The sequence below is a fragment of the Leucopleurus acutus genome, assembly GCF_964270905.1.
Source record: "Leucopleurus acutus genome assembly, chromosome: 19".
Classification (NCBI taxonomy): domain Eukaryota; kingdom Metazoa; phylum Chordata; class Mammalia; order Artiodactyla; family Delphinidae; genus Leucopleurus; species Leucopleurus acutus.
In genome coordinates, this window is record NC_139161.1 from 47,189,402 (window position 1) to 47,207,756 (window position 18,355).

At 47.9% G+C, this 18,355-nt stretch overlaps 1 protein-coding gene across 1 annotated transcript; it reads right to left on the bottom strand.

The window, feature by feature from the left end:
• Window positions 1-10,909: 10,909 nt before the first annotated feature.
• Window positions 10,910-13,675, bottom strand: LIAT1 (ligand of ATE1; the record flags this gene model as incomplete). Its single annotated transcript, XM_082860747.1, has 2 exons — window positions 10,910-11,313; window positions 13,495-13,675. 2 exons carry the CDS (start codon window positions 13,673-13,675, stop codon window positions 10,910-10,912), a joined length of 585 nt encoding a protein of 194 aa, XP_082716873.1.
• Window positions 13,676-18,355: the final 4,680 nt, after the last annotated feature.

Sequence of the window (18,355 nt, forward strand, 5' to 3'; positions counted from 1 at the left end):
TGATTGGGACGACAATGAGGGCTAATTTTGCCTTTTAGGTCATATGGTGTAAATTTTCCATAAAATGAATGAGCTAATCAGCAGTTCCAAGGTTTTGATAGAAAAATATTTAAAGCCTGTAGGATTAAAGCTATAATTTGTGTGTGTGTGTGCGTGTGTGCGTGCGTGTGTGGCGAGAGAGAGAGAGGCGAAAGTGTGTTGAAGCTAATAATATTTCAAATGTTCAGCCTTTTGAAGTGTATCAGACTAAGCTGGTGCCCTGGAGAAGCAGCAGTAGGTGGAATTAATAGTAACGTGATAACTCTCAGAAAGCCCTTTTGGTATACTTCCCAGAAATTGAAGAAATGAATAACCCTATTGATTAGGCAATGACTCCTATTGTGTGGGACGCCTCTTGTCAAAATTAAATTCTCATAATTTTATTTTGGCGTATAATCATTATCAAGTGGTTTGTATGTGTCACTATTTCCTAGAGTGCTTTCTGTGGAGTAAAATAAGGTTCTGTGATCAAATAAGTTTGGGGAAATGAAAAGGTGAACAATGCTAAACATGCTTCTTGAAGGCTTCTTGGAAGCCGTGTATTAATCAGCTCTTGCTGTATAATACCGCCCACAAAATCACAGTGATACGATAGGGCGTTTCTGCCCAAGGCTAGGTGTTGAGTTCAAGTTTGTTCCCCTTGTCTCTGGAGTAGGCTGGGAAGGTTGCATTCTTCTCATGGAAGAGGTCAAAAGCTCCCAGAGGAGCGAGTAGAAACATACAATACCTCTTAAGGTCTACACTAGGAACCGGCACCCTGGTACTTCCACCCGCTTTCTACTGGCCAAAGCAAGGTGCATGGCCAAAGCTCACATCAGTGGGTCAGGGAACCATACTTCCACCATGGATGTGAGAAGGAGTGAGTTTTTGCTGTAGAATAGTCTACCTTAGACTTTAATGTGATAACATGCATTGATAATCTTCAAAAGGCAAGGTCTAGTATGTAACATTTTCCGAACTCATTAGATCAAAGAGCCTACGTGCATTTCATAGGACTAGTGTTCTTTGGAATGCACTTTAAGAAATGCTAGTTCGTATGTATAACAGTCAGAGTCCAGTCTGGAAAACTAAACCCATACAAGATATTTCCAACAAAGGGGATTTCATACAGAGAGTTGACCACACAGATGTTGGAAGGCTAAAAGAATGAGGGGACGTAATCCCAATTGTTAGTAACTGTAGGAAGCAGCTCCCACCCCTAACGCCCCCTTCTGGCAATTTCTGCCTTAAGACGCTAGAAAAAGATGAGCAAATTAAACCCAAAGTCAGAGGAAGAAAGGAAATAATAAAGATTCTTACTGATGAAATAGAAATGGACAAACAATTGTGAAAATTTTAAAAACAAAAATTTGAGTCTTTGAAAAAATTGATAAATCTCAGCTAGATTGATTAAGAAATAGAAAGCATAAATTACCGATATCATGACTGAATAGAGATCCTACAGGCACCAAGAGCGTAATAAGATAATATTAGGAACAACTGTAGGCCAACAAATTTGACAACATAGGCAAAAAGGAAAAATTCCTTTAAAAAATTTTATCTGACCCAACTGACATGAGATGAAATAGAAAATCTGAAAAGAAAAGCAAACTGTTTATTTTATTTATTTATTTATTTATTTCTGTCTTCAAAGACTCCATTAAGAAAATATTGAATAAACAATAGGCCATGCACTGAAAAAACAATTCACAGCTGACAAAGGACTTATATCCAGACTATATAAAGAGCTCTTACAAGTCAACATAAGAATGACAACCCTGTTAAAAATGGAAAAGAGACTTGAACAGATACTTCATAAAGGAAGATATATAGATGGAGAATAAGCACGTGAAAAAGTGTTCCACATCATTAGCTAGCAGTGAAATGCAAATTAAAATCACAATGAAATGCCATTAGATACTTACCCAAGAGAAATGAATGCGGGTCCATAAAATATATAATGTTCACGACAGTTTTGTTCACAACAGTCATATGTTGAAGGAACTGAAATGTCCATCCATCGATAAGAGAACTGATCCACCTTGGTGTATATTCCTACAATGTAATACCAGTTAGCAGTAAAAGGAATACATTACTCCTACATGAAACATTATGGATGAATCTCATAGACATAATGCTGACAGGCATCAGAATATATACTGTATGATTTCATATACAGGACATTCTAGAACAGGCAAAACTAAGTTGAAAAAAATAATAGTGATTGCCTAGGTGTATGTGGTTTGGATGACTGGGAAGAGAAGTGAGGGAACTTTCTTTAGGAATGGAAATGTTTTATACCATGATGGGGGTACGTTGCATGGGTATATACTTCGTCAAGATTACACAATTTAGATCTATGCATTCTAATGTAATTTTTTACCCAAAGAAAAGAGAACCATAAAAGGTGAGAGGGGTGGGGAATGGATGGGGATATAGATGAAACAAGAATGGTAGAAGATGAAAATTCTAGAAACTGGGTGATGGGTACATGGGGTTTCATTATGCTATGTCTGCTTTGTTTATATTTGAAATTTTCCATACTAAAATACTGGAAAAAGTATATCTTAAATAATGTTTCTACGACACAACTGATAAGTGATCGTTTTTTTAAATTGGAAAATACATATTAGAGAAAATAAAAATCATTCCTATTTCCCTGATAAACCATTACTGATTCTGGAGAACCGTAGCTTTTGATGGTGGTTTGAATGGACCAATCTAAGGGACAACATTGCTTTTAGTCATCAGAGCATAAAGGGTTTTGTTTGTTTGTTTGTTTGTTTGCCTCACTGTGCGGCATGCGGGATCTTAGCTCCCCAACCAGCGATCCAGCCCAGTCCCCCAGTAGTGGAAGTGTGGAGTCCTAACCGCTGGACTGCCAGGCAATTCCCAGGAGGTTTCTATTCTTTACATTTGCTGGTTTCTTTTTCAGAATGAGAATGCAGGAGAAGGCAGGGGTCTTTGGTGTGTCAAACCAATTGCTGGTAATTACAAATTACTGCTTTTCTCCAAAAGCACTGGGGCTTAGGGCAGGTAATTAAGCTGGCGAGCACAAATAACAGGATGTTCTGAATGCCAGCGCCACTGTTTCCAACCTGGAGAAGTTCTTACAAAGCAATAAGGGTCCAAAAAGTTAGTTGAAATGAGTTCTTTTTTTTTTTTTTTTTTTTGCGGTACGCGGGGCTCTCTCTGTTGTGGCCTCTCCCGTTGGGGAGCACAGGCTCTGGACGCGCAGGCTCAGCGGCCATGGCTCACGGGCCCAGCCGCTCCGCGGCATGTGGGATCCTCCCGGACCGGGGCACGAACCCGTGTTCCCTGCATCGGCAAGCGGACTCTCAACCACTGCGCCACCAGGGAAGCCCCGATGTTAATATTTTTTACGTACACGGGGTTGTCACAGAAGTGAAAAGCCAAAGAAATTAGACTCAGAAGCTTATATACCATTTTAACAAAGGGTGATAAATTGAGAAGTCATTAGAAAAAGGAAAGGGAGTTTGGGCCTAGGTCCAATAAACTGTGGGAAAGTGACTAGGAAATAATTGGGGAAATTAATGGAAGATAAGACCTGTTTATGCAGATTCATCTCGGTGCCTCTCTGTCTCTGGTGACAAGAGTTGCTGTCCTCATCATGGTATAGGAGGTGCAGGAGCAATCTATCCCAGCTTCACAAAGGGAAATTGGTGCCCTGCTTTTAGGCAGATAAGGGGAAAGCAAAGAACTTTTCCTACATCTGTTGATTCTTAATTGCCTTCAGCTCAAAATAATCTTTATGCCAAAGTGGCATATTTTAGAGTGGCATATTCTAGACCTCTTCACCAGACCACCTGGATTCAAATCCCAGCTCCATCGTTTATTAGCTGTGTGACCTTAGCAAGTCCCTTAAACTTTCTGTAAAATGAGGATAAGAAGGGTTCTTTCCTCACAGACAGCTTGTGAAGATTAAATGAGTTCATACATGCAGAGTGCTTAGAACAGTACCTGCCATGAGTTAAAAGCCATACAAGTGTTTCTTGTTTTAATTATCTTTTGGCTTGTAATTTCACTCCCAAGAATGTACCCAAAGCACTGGACAATTGCACTAAAATGTGCCTGTAAGGATGTTCTTTGCAAAATTGTTCAGAATCGCCAAAAAGTAGGAAACCAAGTAAATGTCCACAAATAGGGATTGAATAAATAGTCTATACAATAAAATACCAGGCCAGCTTTACAAAGTCCGATGTGGATGTCAATTTAGTGACTTGGAAAGATGTTCATGCTATATTTTTAAGAGGATCATTAGAAGACAACACATGTATTATTAACCCATTAATTTTGTTTTCCTGTATATAGATACTTGAATAGAAAAAGGCTGGAAGGATGGAGACGAAACAGATGAGGCTCAGTTTCTCTGAATGGTGAGACTGTTGGGTGTTTTTAAAACATTTTTTTGCTTATGTGTAATTTCTAATTTGTCTGTAATGTATATGCATTTCCTGTGTAATTTGAGAAGCAAAACCCGCGTGTAGAACATGGTACAGCTTTGTGATCTGAGTGAAGAGAAACCAGAGAGTTAAATGGTCAGCGTGTTAAGCACTGTGTAGCGCCTTAGCTTTTAACACTATTTGCAAGCTAACACATTAGCCTCCACGCTTTCAGGGATGTTGGCTAAAGACATGAGACTCTTGGGTCAGAGACAAAGGATGATTTATGAGTCACAGCAATAGCTAGAGGGTCAGCATTTGTTTGTTGGTTTCCAGAGCCTCAGTTCCCACAGAATGATGCAGAGGGGGCCAGGTGGCACTGGGATATAAAGGGTGTTTGACGGGAGAGGATCTCTGAGCTTAGGAACTGGAATCGAGACCCTGTCTATCTTCCAAGGCTGTTGGTCACCCCAACATCCTTCAAAGAGCAAAGGCAAAAAAAAAAGAAAAAGAAAAGGGACTTTTCTGGCAGTCCAGTGGTTAAGACTCTGTGCTTCCACTGTAGGGGGTGCAGGTTGGATCCCTGGTCTGGGAACGAAGATCCGCATACTGCGCGGTGCAGCTAAAAAAAAAAAAAAGGAAAAACAAAAGGCAGTCGGAGACTCCTTACAAGATGCGCACCACGTGAGAGATCTGGGGACACTGTCTCCCAAGCACCAGAGCTGCTCAAACATCAACGTGCGTGAGTCACCTGGGGAGCTTGTTAACTATAGGCTCTGATTCGGGAAGCCTGGCCTGGGGCCGCCGGAGAGTTTCTAACAAGCTCCAGGTCCTGTGGGTGCTGCTGGTCCCAGGCCCCTGTTTTGACAGTGAGGCCTTGGCACCATCCTCAACGCCAAGGCGTGGCCGGTAAGTGGCCCCAGGTGGGCATGCGGGCCTGGGTGAGGTGGGAGAGAGGATGCTTCCTAAGCCCTTCCCAGTGATGATCAGAAGGGAGTGTGTCAGGAGTTTCAAAGGCCAGATTTGACCATGAACAAGTACACAGCATGTCCACGAGGCCCCAGAGAGTGTTTTCCCATCACCCTGGGGCCCTCTGGAGCCCTGTGGGTGTGGATTTCTACCTCCCCAGGCCTCTTCTTCCCAGCAAGCTGCCCTGCCAGCCACAGTTCCCAGGAAGGACTCCCACCTTTCAACTACACCCCAGCCGGCTTCAGCCACCGGCCCTGCCGACGAGCCCCCATTCTGTCTTCATCTGCCTCTTTCCATGGCGGTCGAACTCCAGGAGGGAGTGTAGCTTGGCTCCCCGCTGCTTTGGGAGCCCATCTGAGGCACCACAGCACAGCGATTAAGAGCTGGACCTTTGGAACGAACCAGACTTGGGTGTGGCATCTCAGCTCCTCCCCTCCTCATGTAGGCAGGTCACTTTCCTTTTCTGCGTCCATTTCCTCGTGTGTGATTGGGATCACAACATCTCGCATCTCAGAGATGGTTGTGGAGATAGAATCGTGTTATGTTGGGTATGTGATGCCTACACCGCTCCTGGGCACCACTGCTCCTGGGCACCACCGCTCCTGGGCACCGCTCCTGGGCACCACCGCTCCTGGGCACCACCGCTCCTGGGCACCACCGCTCCTGGGCAGGGAGGAGCCTGATCCATGAGATGGTTATTCCCAGTATCCTGGCAGCAATTAGCAGAGAACTGCAGACTGAGTAGTGACTTGATAAACATTTTCTAAACGACCATTGGAGACCTTGGAGCCCATCTCTTACAAGTTGTGTGACTTGAGCAATTCACCTCTTCTCTTTAAGCCTAAACTGTACCGTGGAGATAATAGTTCCCACCACTCAGAGGACATCTTGACTGAGGAACAAATGAGATAGAAGAACCTATAAACTAGAAAGTGACCTAAGATATTATAATTACAAGGTGCGGGGCAGGATGCAAAACACAGACCACGAAAATATAAATAGCTGTCGACAGCTCCAGGTGTGAGCGTAACAGGTGGAAACCATTCAGTCTCACCTATCCCTTAACTCACCCAGCAGCCCCCCTCAACCCTGCAGGGCACAGCATTGCTTCTGGGTATAAACTTAAGCCTCCTCGGAGCACCAGCGGTGGGAGTCCGTGGTGCCCAATAATACATGGCTTTTAGGAGAAGGTTGGGTTTCGGCTTTTCCACCCTCAGGTCGAGGGGGACGCAGCTTGCTGAGAAGCACAGCTGACGGTGAGGGAAGAAGCCAACTGCATTCGTAACAAAATCACCCCCAGATTGAGTGGCTTCAAACAACTTTATTATCTCGCAGTTTCTGTGGCGTCGCTCAGCTGGATGCCTCTGGTTTTCAGTCTCACGGGCTGTAATCCACCGCGTCACTCAGGGCGTGGTCACCTCAAGGCTTAACGGGGGTAGAACCTGCTTCCGAGCTCACGCGTGGGGCTGTGGGCTGTCGGCGGGGGCGTGGATTCCTTGCCACGTGAACCTCCCCCCGACCCCCGCCAGTTTCCCCAGTTGTTAACGTCTTGCATGAGTTGGTACATTTGTTATAATTGATGAGCCCACATTGATACATTATTATTAACTAAAGTCCATAGTTTAGGAGTCCGTCTTGGTGTTCTACTTTCTATGGGTTTGGACAAATGTGTAATGACATGTGTCCACCACGGCAGCGTCCTATAGAATAGTTTCACAGCCCTGTTCGTCCTTCCTTCCACCTGTGCTCCACCTGTTCATGCTTCCCTCCTTCCTGCAAACACATTCTCTTTTTGTTAACCTCATCTCGGAAGAGACATTCCATCACTTTTGCCGTGTCTGCCACGCCAATCCGCACCGAAGTCGTAACCTCCCTGGAATTTTCCTGCAGTGTCCACAGTGGATGTTCACGAGGCTCAAACAGTAGCGCTTTGTTCCCGAGTCTCCAACCACTACTAGTGTGGAGACCCAGGGGCTACTTAGGGTGGGAGTGTCTTAGAGTGAGCTGGTCATGTAGGCACATTCTAGCTACCTGACCTTAAGGCTAGCTTCTAGCCTTAAAGGTTGAAATCCGCCCCCTAGGCGCCACCAAAACCAGGTGCAAATCATAAACCCAATTATTACTAAACTGTGCTGACCAGCTGATAACATTCTGCTCCAAAACAGCTCAGGGACCCATGGTTACACAGTCTTGTTCATCTTTAGTTAATAGATTCCCTAGTGTTGGGCAAGGGTCAGTAGTTCTGGAGATGAGTGTGCAGCCAATCTGGGTCCTTGAGATTAACTCACGCTATGCAATCCACCCCCATGACCCTTCCTCAAGTTCTTTTAAAAATGAATCATTCGGGCTTCCCTGGTGGCGCAGTGGTTGGGAGTCCGCCTGCCGATGCAGGGGACACGGGTTCGTGCCCCGGTCCGGGAGGATCCCGCATGCCGCGGAGCGGCTGGGCCCGTGAGCCATGGCCGCTGGGCCTGCGCGGCCGAGCCTGTGCTCTGCAACGGGAGAGGCCACAACAGTGAGAGGCCCGTGTACCGCAAAAAAAAAAAGAATCATTCTCCACTTGGAGGGTAATGGACAAATCTACTTGGCATCTCTCTAGGGAGTCACTCTGTATTCTGTGTAGGTTTTATATAGATTCTATGACAATCTGTTCAGTACATGTGTCCAGTGGGGTTGACTCCCTCCGCCACGTCCCCACCGTACACTAGGTCTCTGCAGCAAATACTCCATTTCCTTGACCACTGTGATTAGTCCATTGATGGGCATATGACCTGTGCCAGGCCAGAGATCTTCTCTGGGGCTGATATGAATACAAGAGTGACTCTCTTTTCTTCGATGAACTATAAGGATGTCAGTGGCCATTTCTGCAATCCTGTTTTGAGAACCTGCCTGAACGTGAAGCTAATCAGGGAGGCAGAGGCAAGATGTGGAGAAAGAGACAAATTTTGATGACACAGTATGACCTCCTGGGTCCAGCCATGCCTGAAGCCATATCCATGGACTGTTGGCCTTATAAATCAGTCTCTCCGTTTTGTCAGTAAGCCGGTTTTCATTGGGTAAAGAGTCCTCACTGAAACAGGCTGGATATGAGAAAGATACTTAAAACTTCTAACCCAGCGTGGTTTGAGTTGGAGCCACTTCTGTGCTTGTGGAAGAGTTAATCCCCACCTGCTTCCTCTGTTCATATCTTGAGCACAGACTCCCCTTTAGTTCCAGGCTACAAGTAGGCACGTTCTTGTTTGGCTCAAAGCCCCCTCCCCAGAACACTGGGCTTTGAGACCCTTGGTTCATTCCTCCTACATTCCTCTTGCTCCAGACCCCTGTAATTTGTTTTGCGGTTTGTTTGAATTCTATCAGCCAGTCGCTGAAGCCACGTTTCTTTGTGAAGCTCACCCTTTGATGAGGTGGCTGTGTAGCCACCCCACCTAAAACATCATTGCTCAAAGCTCCTACAATAGATTGAGCGCTTCCTAGGGGCCAGGCGCTATGCTAAATGCTTTATGTAATTACTGCATTTGATTCTCACAACACTGAGATGGGTATTTGCATCCCCGTTTCCAGATGTGGTAACTAAGGCTCAGAGAGGTTAAGCAATTTGTCTGAGGTCACACAGCTAGCACGTGGTGGGAAAGAGAAAAATGCAGCTCTGAGGTCAAAGTGCGTCATTTTCACCATTATCCCAGAATATCTCATGGCAGAAAGGCGGCCACAGGCCACCCCCATCCCCACCCCCCATGGAAGACGATACCAGGAGACCAAGGTACTCTGAGGCAGGTGTGCCCTCAGACTCATATGTGCACCGCACCCCCAGCCACCATGGTAGAGCCAGAGGGCACAGGAAATGCCAACTGAACTGCCCCACCCTCTGCTATCTTTACCTTAAACCCAGATCATTGGCTGAGGTCTGAGTATTAGTATATTTCCCATCTCCTCCTCCCCATGGAGCTGTGCCTGAGCCCTCAGTGCCCTTTGCTCGATTCCATGGATGTGCCCCAACCTGGCAGCAGGGGACAGGCCTAGCCTCGGCACAGGGAGGGCCCCTGCCAGGCCCGGCTGCTAACCTCCTCTCCAGGGGAGGAGAGGGCTCTTCTGAAAGCCCCTCAGTATATCTTGCCAGGGTGTGGTGGCCGATGTGAAACCTGTCACTGTCCTTTTAAGGAAGGGGTAGGGGGCTGCTCTGTCAGCTGGGGGCTAGCGGAGACCAAGAGGACCACTTTCGCTTGACTTTCAAATAGGCATTCTGTGATGTTTTGTGTTGGCTTTCAACTTCTCCTGTGTACACTGTACGTCTTTACCTCCTTGGAAGGCAGGAACCTCATCCTAAGTGTCCACTCTGTCCCCCTCGGGGCCTGCACTGTGCTGGACACAGGTGTCCGATGCTACCCCAGAGACCACCTCTATCTCTTGGAACTTTCAGGCTGCTGCTTTGTGCCTGAGGGCGATTTCCTCCCCCACCCCCCACCTGAGCTGAGGTTGCTCTCTGGTCCCGGTGTGGCAGGCTTGAAATGCCAGGAACCCAACCCCCCCAGGACCCATCAGCCAATGCCTCTGGGGAGTGTAACACCCCAGCTCCCTCCCCCTCTGCGGGGATAATCCTGACAGTGTTTCCTTATGGGACTGAGGCCCTGTTGCCCAGCATGGAAGCTGTTTTCATAGTGTCCCTGGGTTGGCCCTCTCCCCTTCCCTGCATCCTCTCCATTGAGATAATCTACTTGCAGTGCAGTCTTTGTCTGCTTCTGGAAGAACCTAAACTAAGGCAGTACATGGCCCTCACTCAATATTTGTGGAAAGGAAGAATATTAACTTAGAACAAGTAGTGTTGTGGGGCCCTTTTAATGCTCCAGAACTTTGCTTGAAATGCTGTCTTGGGGGATTAGAGGAGGCCCACGTTGATATGAGAAGCAATGTTCCTTTTGAGACTTTCCGTAATAACCTCCCAAAGATGATGTTCTGGAACTCACTTATTTTGAAGGCCACATAGGGCAGGGAGTATATTTAATTTTTAAAAAAAAAAAGGCTTTAGGGAATTCGGGGCATTTTCCTTGGGCTTCTGAAAGCATGCTGTGTGAGGAATTTTACCCATGAAATTAATTTAAAATTAGAATTGATACAATCTACACACTTTCTCTTTTTTTGTGGGCAGGGGAGATTATACATATCTAATTGTGATGGGAAATTAAATAACAAAGAGATGCCAGATTATTTGAGAAAAAAAGGATATTCGGAAAAGAATTTTATTCATTGACTTGCTTACTCTCTTAAGGAAGGAGCTGTGGCTTCTGGGGCCTCGAGCGGCATTTTGGTGGAAGGTTAGTTGAGGTCATCAACACACCAGACACATGCTTCCTTCAGAGGTAGGTCTGATTTCCTTTTATTTTTATTCTTTTTTTTTTTAACACATAAATGTGTGGTAAGGATAAATGATAAGCTTGTCCGCGTCACAGGTGGGCTTTCACTCAGGTGGAGCTGCTACTTCGGGATAAGTTTTCCTTTAAAGCAGTGATTGGCGCTCTCGGTTGTCAGCAAGGGCTGCTGGCCGCCGCTGCCGCCGTCTGCTCAGAGAGGTAGGCTGGGTTCTCTGGGGCCTCCTCGTCACGGGGGCCAGAGTGGAAGCCCCTCAGGGCCCAAACCTGGTACCGCTTCCTCCGGTTCTGCTTGTAAATGCGAATCCTTTCCTTTTCTGCCTCTGGGTCGGCGAGAACGCCATCCCAACGCAGACTTTCGTTGATCTGGTTGGAAAGGGTCTCTTCTATTTTGGCAAAGCAGGGGAGACATACGGCAGAGGAGTAAGAGGGGGTGAGCTTGCTTTCGTCCCTGTCCTGTCTGTGCTCTGGCCCCGGGCCATGATCTTTGCTGGGACTTAAGATGTCGTGGAAGGATGGAGACAGCTCCTGGGTCTTCAGGCCTCCGCTCTGATGTTTATCTGCTGAGCAGATGGGTGGTGTTAGTGTTTGTGATGCCTGCCCTCAGCCTGCTTGGGGGTGATGCCCAAACCACTAAAGATGTGAGGGGGGACCTGGAGGCCCCTCCTCACCTGGGGCCTCAGGTGGCCAAGCCCACCAGCCCCGTACACATCCACTGCCTACATGCTTTGGGCTGTCATTTTGGGGAGGGAGGAACCATTTATTGAGCATGTACTATGAGCCAGGTCCTCTGGGTAAAGGCTGTCAGCCCTATTTTCCAGGTGAGGAAACAGACTCCCAAAGTTTCAGTCGCTTGCCGATGTCACAAAGCAGGTGGCAGAGCTGGGATTTGAACACACACCCGATTGCCAGGGCCCTGTCCTTTCCACACTGCCCCCCACCTCACCTACCCATGTGCTCGCCAAGGTACTGCCCAGTTCTGGGAGCCTATGACTTACCCCTCCTCTAGACACTTTATGATGGAAGAAATGAAGAACAGCAGAAAAGCTTCCTAAATCTGACTGTGGAAAGCATTCTGCCAAGCCAGGAAATACTTTTTCTGTGTGGCTTATACTGATTTTTAAAAATATTAACAGCCCTTCTGAATTATATAACATGCATATACAGTACTACAACATACGATTCTTTAATCAGCTCATCCTATTTCTTTGGGATAGAGGAATCTCCCTCCCCCCACCACAAAAAAAAAAAAGAGAGAAGAAAATAAGAAAAAAATCCTCTCTTGGCATTCCTATACCTTCCTACTCCCTGAGAATTATTTGGTGGCCCCTGCTGACAGTATGAGGTCCGTGCCACTGTAATCTCTAGAGGCAGAAGCTAAGCTAAAAAGATAATAAATTTCCTCATTTGGTTTGGCAGATACACGTGGAGCTTATTGACCTAAACTCCAGAATTGCTTTCTTGCCTCTTTCTTACGATCCCAACTGGAGAAGTAATTATCATCTGCCCGTCGCGCCTTCTGCCTTCAGCTTGTCAGGGGAGCTGGTTCTGCATAAAGAGGGCCGGGACCCAGAAACGTGAACCCAGGACTAGTCGTGCTGGAGGTCAGGGCAGCTGTGCCAGGGTCGGCGAGAGCCACCTCCCTGACAGACAAGAGCCACCAAGGTGAACCACACAAGGACGGTGGAGACTCACAGCACCCCTGGCCAGGTGCGCTCGACGTCACTGTTGCACTCTCTCCACCAATGGGTGCTCAGGGGCTTTGTCGAGCTCCCGGGGCGTTCTATGAGAACGGAGGGCTCTGTGCTTTTGTGGCAGCTGTTAGTGGGTGTATGTCTGTGAAGTGTCCGCAGGAGGGCCTGGAGTGAGAACCCCACGTGTATGGTCATACGTGTACTGGAGAGGTCTAGGCATGTGAGTATGTAGCGGAGTGTGTGCTTGTGCGTGCAGACTGTGAATGCGTGTGCCTGCTGGGGTATCTGTACTTTAGCTTTATTTGGCGATTATATTGATAGAAGGGGGTGTTGTTGAGGGTGTCAGGGATTATAAGAGTGTGTAGCAGTGACTGGTGTGATGGTGTTTGTGTGCAGTTGAAGGGTGGCCTCCGTAGATGAGGGAAAAGGAAGGGCGGTCTGTACAGGGAGCATACTTTATATGAATGTCCTGGGTGTCTACATAGAGGCAACCAGAGGCAGGTGCCCCTAACAAATGAGGGTGAAAGGAGGGTGTCCAGGCGGAAGGCAGGAGCCTGTGATTCTGTGTATGAGTGAGAGCATCTGTCACTAGTGCCTTAGTAGCAGTGGTTGGGGACAGTCTCTGTGTGAGGATGGGGGCATCTCTGTAGGAGGGCTTGAGATTTCTGTGGGGAAGGAATAGATGTTCAGGATTTTAAGCTTGGACTGAGGGAGGAGGAAGATGAGTGAGTGTCTGTGTAAAGCTAGGAGTCACAGTGTGGGGCTGGGAGGCTCTGTGGCGTGTCTCTGTGTGGGGTTGAAGGTCTCCATTGATGTTGAGAATTCTCGACGCAGGATTTGGGGTCTCTGCGGACATGGATGGTCTTTGTGCGGAGGGCTGGATCATCATCGTGCGGAGAGAGGGAGGACCTCTGATTGGGGCTGGCGAGTTTGTTTCTGGGCTTAAGTTCCCCAAGTAGGTGGGGGTCTCTGAGGGGTGGGGTGGGTGTCCTCGGAGAAGAATCTCAGGTATGGGAGCGAGGCGGACGCGTTAGCTGCTCCTCTTACCGTGCCCCTTCCCAGACCCCTTGGTCTTTCTCTTCTTTTTCTTCTTCACCTTCCGTTTGGTCAGTTCTGAGGCGCAGCCCGAGATGCGGGGCAGTCTGGACCCCTGCGAGGCCGCCATGCAGCCCTCTCTCTCCTCCTCCTCGCCGTCCTCCGACACCCCATCCCCACCGCCGCAGTCCATCCGCCCGCGGGGCCGACCCCCGCGCCTGGGGCAGCAGAGACCCGCTGCGGCTGAGCCGGAGGCTCCGGCGGCGAGGGCCAGGCTAGGGCCAGGCTAGGGCCAGGCTAGGGCCACGCGTCTCCACGGCGACCGCCGCACACTGCGCGCGCAATCCACAGGCTGCTGCCTAGGAGCCGCTGGCGGAGGAGATGTGCGCATGCGCATTTCATCCTGTGCGCTTGCTTGGTCGGCGGTGATAAGAGGAAGAGTGGGTACCGAGATTGTGAATGCTTGGGTTGACACTCATTTTCCACTCCTGTGCCCTTTTATTATTTATTTATTTTAAAGGATTTATTTATCTATCTATCTATATTTATTTATTTAGGCTGCCTCCCGTCTTAGTTGTGGCAAGCAGGGGCTTCGTTGAGGCATGCGGGCTCTTCATTGCGGCACGAGGGCTTCTCTCTAGTTGTAGCGCGCGGGTCCAGAGCGTGTGGGCCCTGTAGTTTGCAGCACGTGGGCTCTCTAGTTGAGGCACGCGAGCTCAATAGTTGTGGCCTGTGGGCTTAGTTGCATCCCTGTGGCATCTGGGATCTTAGTTCCCTGACCAGGGATCGAACCCGCGTCACCTGAATTGTAAGGTGGATTCTTTACCACTGGACCACCAGGGAAGTCCCCTGTGCCCTTTTAAATGCTGTGTGTTCTCTCCTAATTTTTTATCTCCTGAGTTCCAATCTCATATGTCTATCCTGGCCTTTTAAGCCCACTGTGTCCAAACTCATTTCTCTATTATTCTTCATCTCTGTGAACAAAAACAGCTGGTCAGTCCAGAGCCCTGGCAGTCTTCCTTACCCCCACTCTCTCCCTGTACCCTCACCTAGGCTGGGGCTGACCACCGTGTCTGGGACGTGAACTTCTGCACCCCCTTCCTAAATGGTCTCTGCTTCCAAACCCACATAGCTGCTAGGAGGAACTTTTCTTTTTTAATAATTTTATTTATTTATTTTTGGCTGCATTGGGTCTTTGTTGCTGCATGCGGGCTTTCTCTAGTTGCGACGAGCGGGGGCTACTCTTTGTTGCGGTGCACGGGCTTCTCATTGCGGTGTCTTCTCTTGTTGCAGAGCACGAGCTCTAGGGCGCGCAGGCTTCGGTAGTTGTGGCTCGCGGGCTTTGTTGCTTGGCGGCATGTGGGATCTTCCCAGACCAGGGCTCGAACCCGTGTCCTCAGCATTGGCAGATGGATTCTTAACCACTGCACCACCAGGGAAGCCCAGAACTTTTTAAGATGATGAACAATTTCACTCTCTTGCTTAAAACCCTCCGGGGGGGTGGTGGGGAGTGGGCCATCACACGACTGAACTTTAGTATGGCTTACAAGGCCTGGTATGATCTGTCAGCTTTTCTTTCCAGGTTAATCTGCCACAGATTGTATTTTCCCAAAATGGCTGCAGTAACAACTTTTATTCCCCAGGCTCTTCTAGAATCTTGCCACTCTCACATCAAGAGACACAGTCTAACTCCTCCCCTTCAATCGGGGTGGCTCGGTGGGGCCACATGTAGCCAGTAGAATATGGTGAAAGTGACACCGTGTGACTTCTTAGGCCAGGTCATAAAAGGTACGGCACATCCACCTTGTTAGGCGAAGACTTGCTCCTGGAGACCTGAGTCTCCTGCTAAGACATCTGATGTCTGGGTACCCTGAAGCCACCATGCTGTGAGGAAGCCCAAGCTAGACCACATGGAGAGACCCCCAGACTATGTAAAAGGAGAGAGAGAGAGATGCCCCAGCTGCTCCAGCCCCCACTTTTCCACCTCCAGCCATAGTCTGACTATAACAGCAGGAGAGACTCCCAAGCCAGCATCACTAAGCCAAGCCCTTCCTGAATCCCTGACTCAAAGACACTGAGAAATAATAAAATGATTGTAACTGTTTAAGTTACTAAGTTTTGGGGTGATAAGTTATGGAGCAATAGGTAGCTGAAACATCAGTCTTTGATGTTAGCCATTCTAGTGTGTATGAAGTATTTCCCTGTGGTTTTAAGTGCCGTGTCCCTGATGACTAATGATGTTGAGCATTTGTTAAACTACTTATTGGCCATTTGTGTAACTTAGTTTGTAAAGTGTCTGTTCAAGTCTTCTCCCATTTTGTCATTGGGATATTTATATTTTTATTGTTGATTTGTAAAAGCTCTTTACATGTCTTGGATATAAATCCTTTGTCACATATATTGCTGCAGAGATTTTTTTTTTCCAGGTCTGTAGCTTGTCAATTCATTTTCTTAGTGGTGTCTTGTGGTAAGCAGAATTTTTCTATTCTGATGAAGCCATTTTATAAGTTTTTTTCTTTTTGTATACTGACCAAGGAATCTTTCCCTACTCTGAGATCACAAAAGTACTCTTCTGTTTTCTTCAGGAAGCTTTATGGTTCTGGGTTAGGTCCACCATCCATCTCAAACTCATCTTGTGAATAAAGTCAGATAGGGATCAAGATTCATTTTTTTTCCAAATGGATTTCCAGTTGTTCTAGAAATTTTCATTGAAAAGACATTTGTCGTGGTCTGAATGCAAGTTGGAAAAGAATTTCCAGGCACAAGGCAGAATGTAAAGAAGATAGAATTTATTAGAGGGAAGGGTCGCTGCCACAACAATGGGCCGACTTCCTAGTAGTCTGGTAGAGTCAGGCCTGAACATGTGCTATTGATCAGTTTTTATAGCCAGAAAATGAAAGAACGGTCCGAGGTGAAAATTTTGTTTACTGATTGGTCGAGGCACATATACCTTTCTTCTATAGGGTGGGAGTGAGACAGTCCAGATGCCTTTCCTTATTCAGGACAGGTCCCATTGCCCAGGTGGGCGTCACCCAGGTGGGCTCAGGAATTTCGTAACCATCGCAACATGGTGGGGAGGGCGAGTAAGAGTCCGGTAGGGGGTGTAACACCGCCGACACTTTTTCAGGCAGGGTCGTCCTTTGTCGCTGGAGCACCACAATGTTCCTTTCCCACTGACTTGACTTGGCACTTTGGTAGAAAATCAGCTAATTGTTCATGTGTGACTCTATTTCTGGGCTCTGTTCTGTTCCGTTGATCTATTTGTCTTTCCTTACAGCAGTACTACAGCGCCCTGGTGATTGCAGCTTTATAGTAAGTCTTGCTATTAAATAATGTTAAATCCTCCAACTTTGTTCTTTCTGAAGATTGTTTTGACTCCTCTAGAGCCTTTGCTTTTCCATATACATTTTCAAATCATCTTGTCTGTCTCTTCAAAATAGCCGGCCGGGATTTTGATGGGAATGGCATCAGATCTATGCATTTTGGCACTCCTAGTACTCAGCGAGGATCGTCATCAGTACTGATCCACACACAGGCGTGAGTGAACACATTGCTCCGTAAAAGACTCTTCTGTTCTTCTATTTTCCTCCGTCTCTCACTTGCTGTCCAGCTCCCTAAAGTATCCCCTACAGCTCTGCACACAGCGAGTGCTTGTGATCTGCCCCTTGACCGTCTGCTTTTGTCCCCAGGAGCTGAGTGAAATGTAAATCACAGAGGTCCTTTGTGCAGGTGACCACCTGCTAATCGAGATGTCTGGGGTTGGCTTTCCAGATACCCTACCCTGCTGACCCTGGTGCTCGCAGACGGGTGCTTACAAAGACCGGCTGCCCTCCTTTTCCGAGAAAGGCTGGCCTGTCTTCCCTCTCAGCTGGTCCTCTTTGCCTCGATGCTTATCTGGTAGGAGGCAGCTAGGCCACTTCTCTTCCCGATTTTTGTGAAGGTTGCATCGAGGTTATGTTGAACCAGCCAATCAGCTTCGAGAGACAAAATTCACATCCAGCAAAGGAATACATCTTTTGGAATAATCACAAAAATCCCTTGCAAGTAGAGAGAGAGAAGGCGAGTATATACCTGTTTGATAGATGAGGAAACAGAGAGATGCAGAGTGACTTGTTCACCTCTCAGTGCTAATGAGCCTCCCAGCTGGGCCTGGAGTCCACCTTCCCAGTTTTTTTTGTTTTTGTTTTAAATTTTTTTTTAATTTTTTGCGGTACGCGGGCCTCTCACTGTTGCGGCCTCTCCCGTTGCGGAGCACAGGCTCCGGACGCGCAGGCCCAGCGGCCATGGCTCACGGGCCCAGCCGCTCCGCGGCATGTGGGATCATCCCGGACCGGGGCACAAACCTGCGTCCCCTGCACCGGCAGGCGGACTCCCAACCACTGCGCCACCAGGGAAGCCCTACCTTCCCAGTTTTACACATTAGCATCTTGCAGGAAAACAGTTGACTTTACAAAGGTGTTCGCTGCCCAACAGGAGAGATGATAGTGTTTTCATTGTTTGTTTCAGCTTCCTTGTTTGTACTTCTCTTTGTGGTTTCAGTGGCTATGATAGTTATGAGCTGGTAGGAGCTGAGGTTTCCTTCTCTGCAAGGCTCAGGTTGTCCCCTTTGGCCAGTGCTGACGTAGGCGTGTCTGGGTGGGGCTTGCGGCTTTGTCCCTCCCTGATACCGGCTCAGCCTTGGTCCCCCCAGCTGGCTGGGCTGCTGGTTCCAGCTCTTTGCTCTTTCTGGCCCACTTTCTCCATGCTGTCAGCTCCTTCCCCAAGGTAGACAGGCAGTGTCCACTCTTTAGCAGCACCAGCCTTAGACTTGGGCAAGTGGGGTCCCTGCCCTGGGCCTTGCGCTTCACAGGACACTGCTCTGACTCTCCCCCCA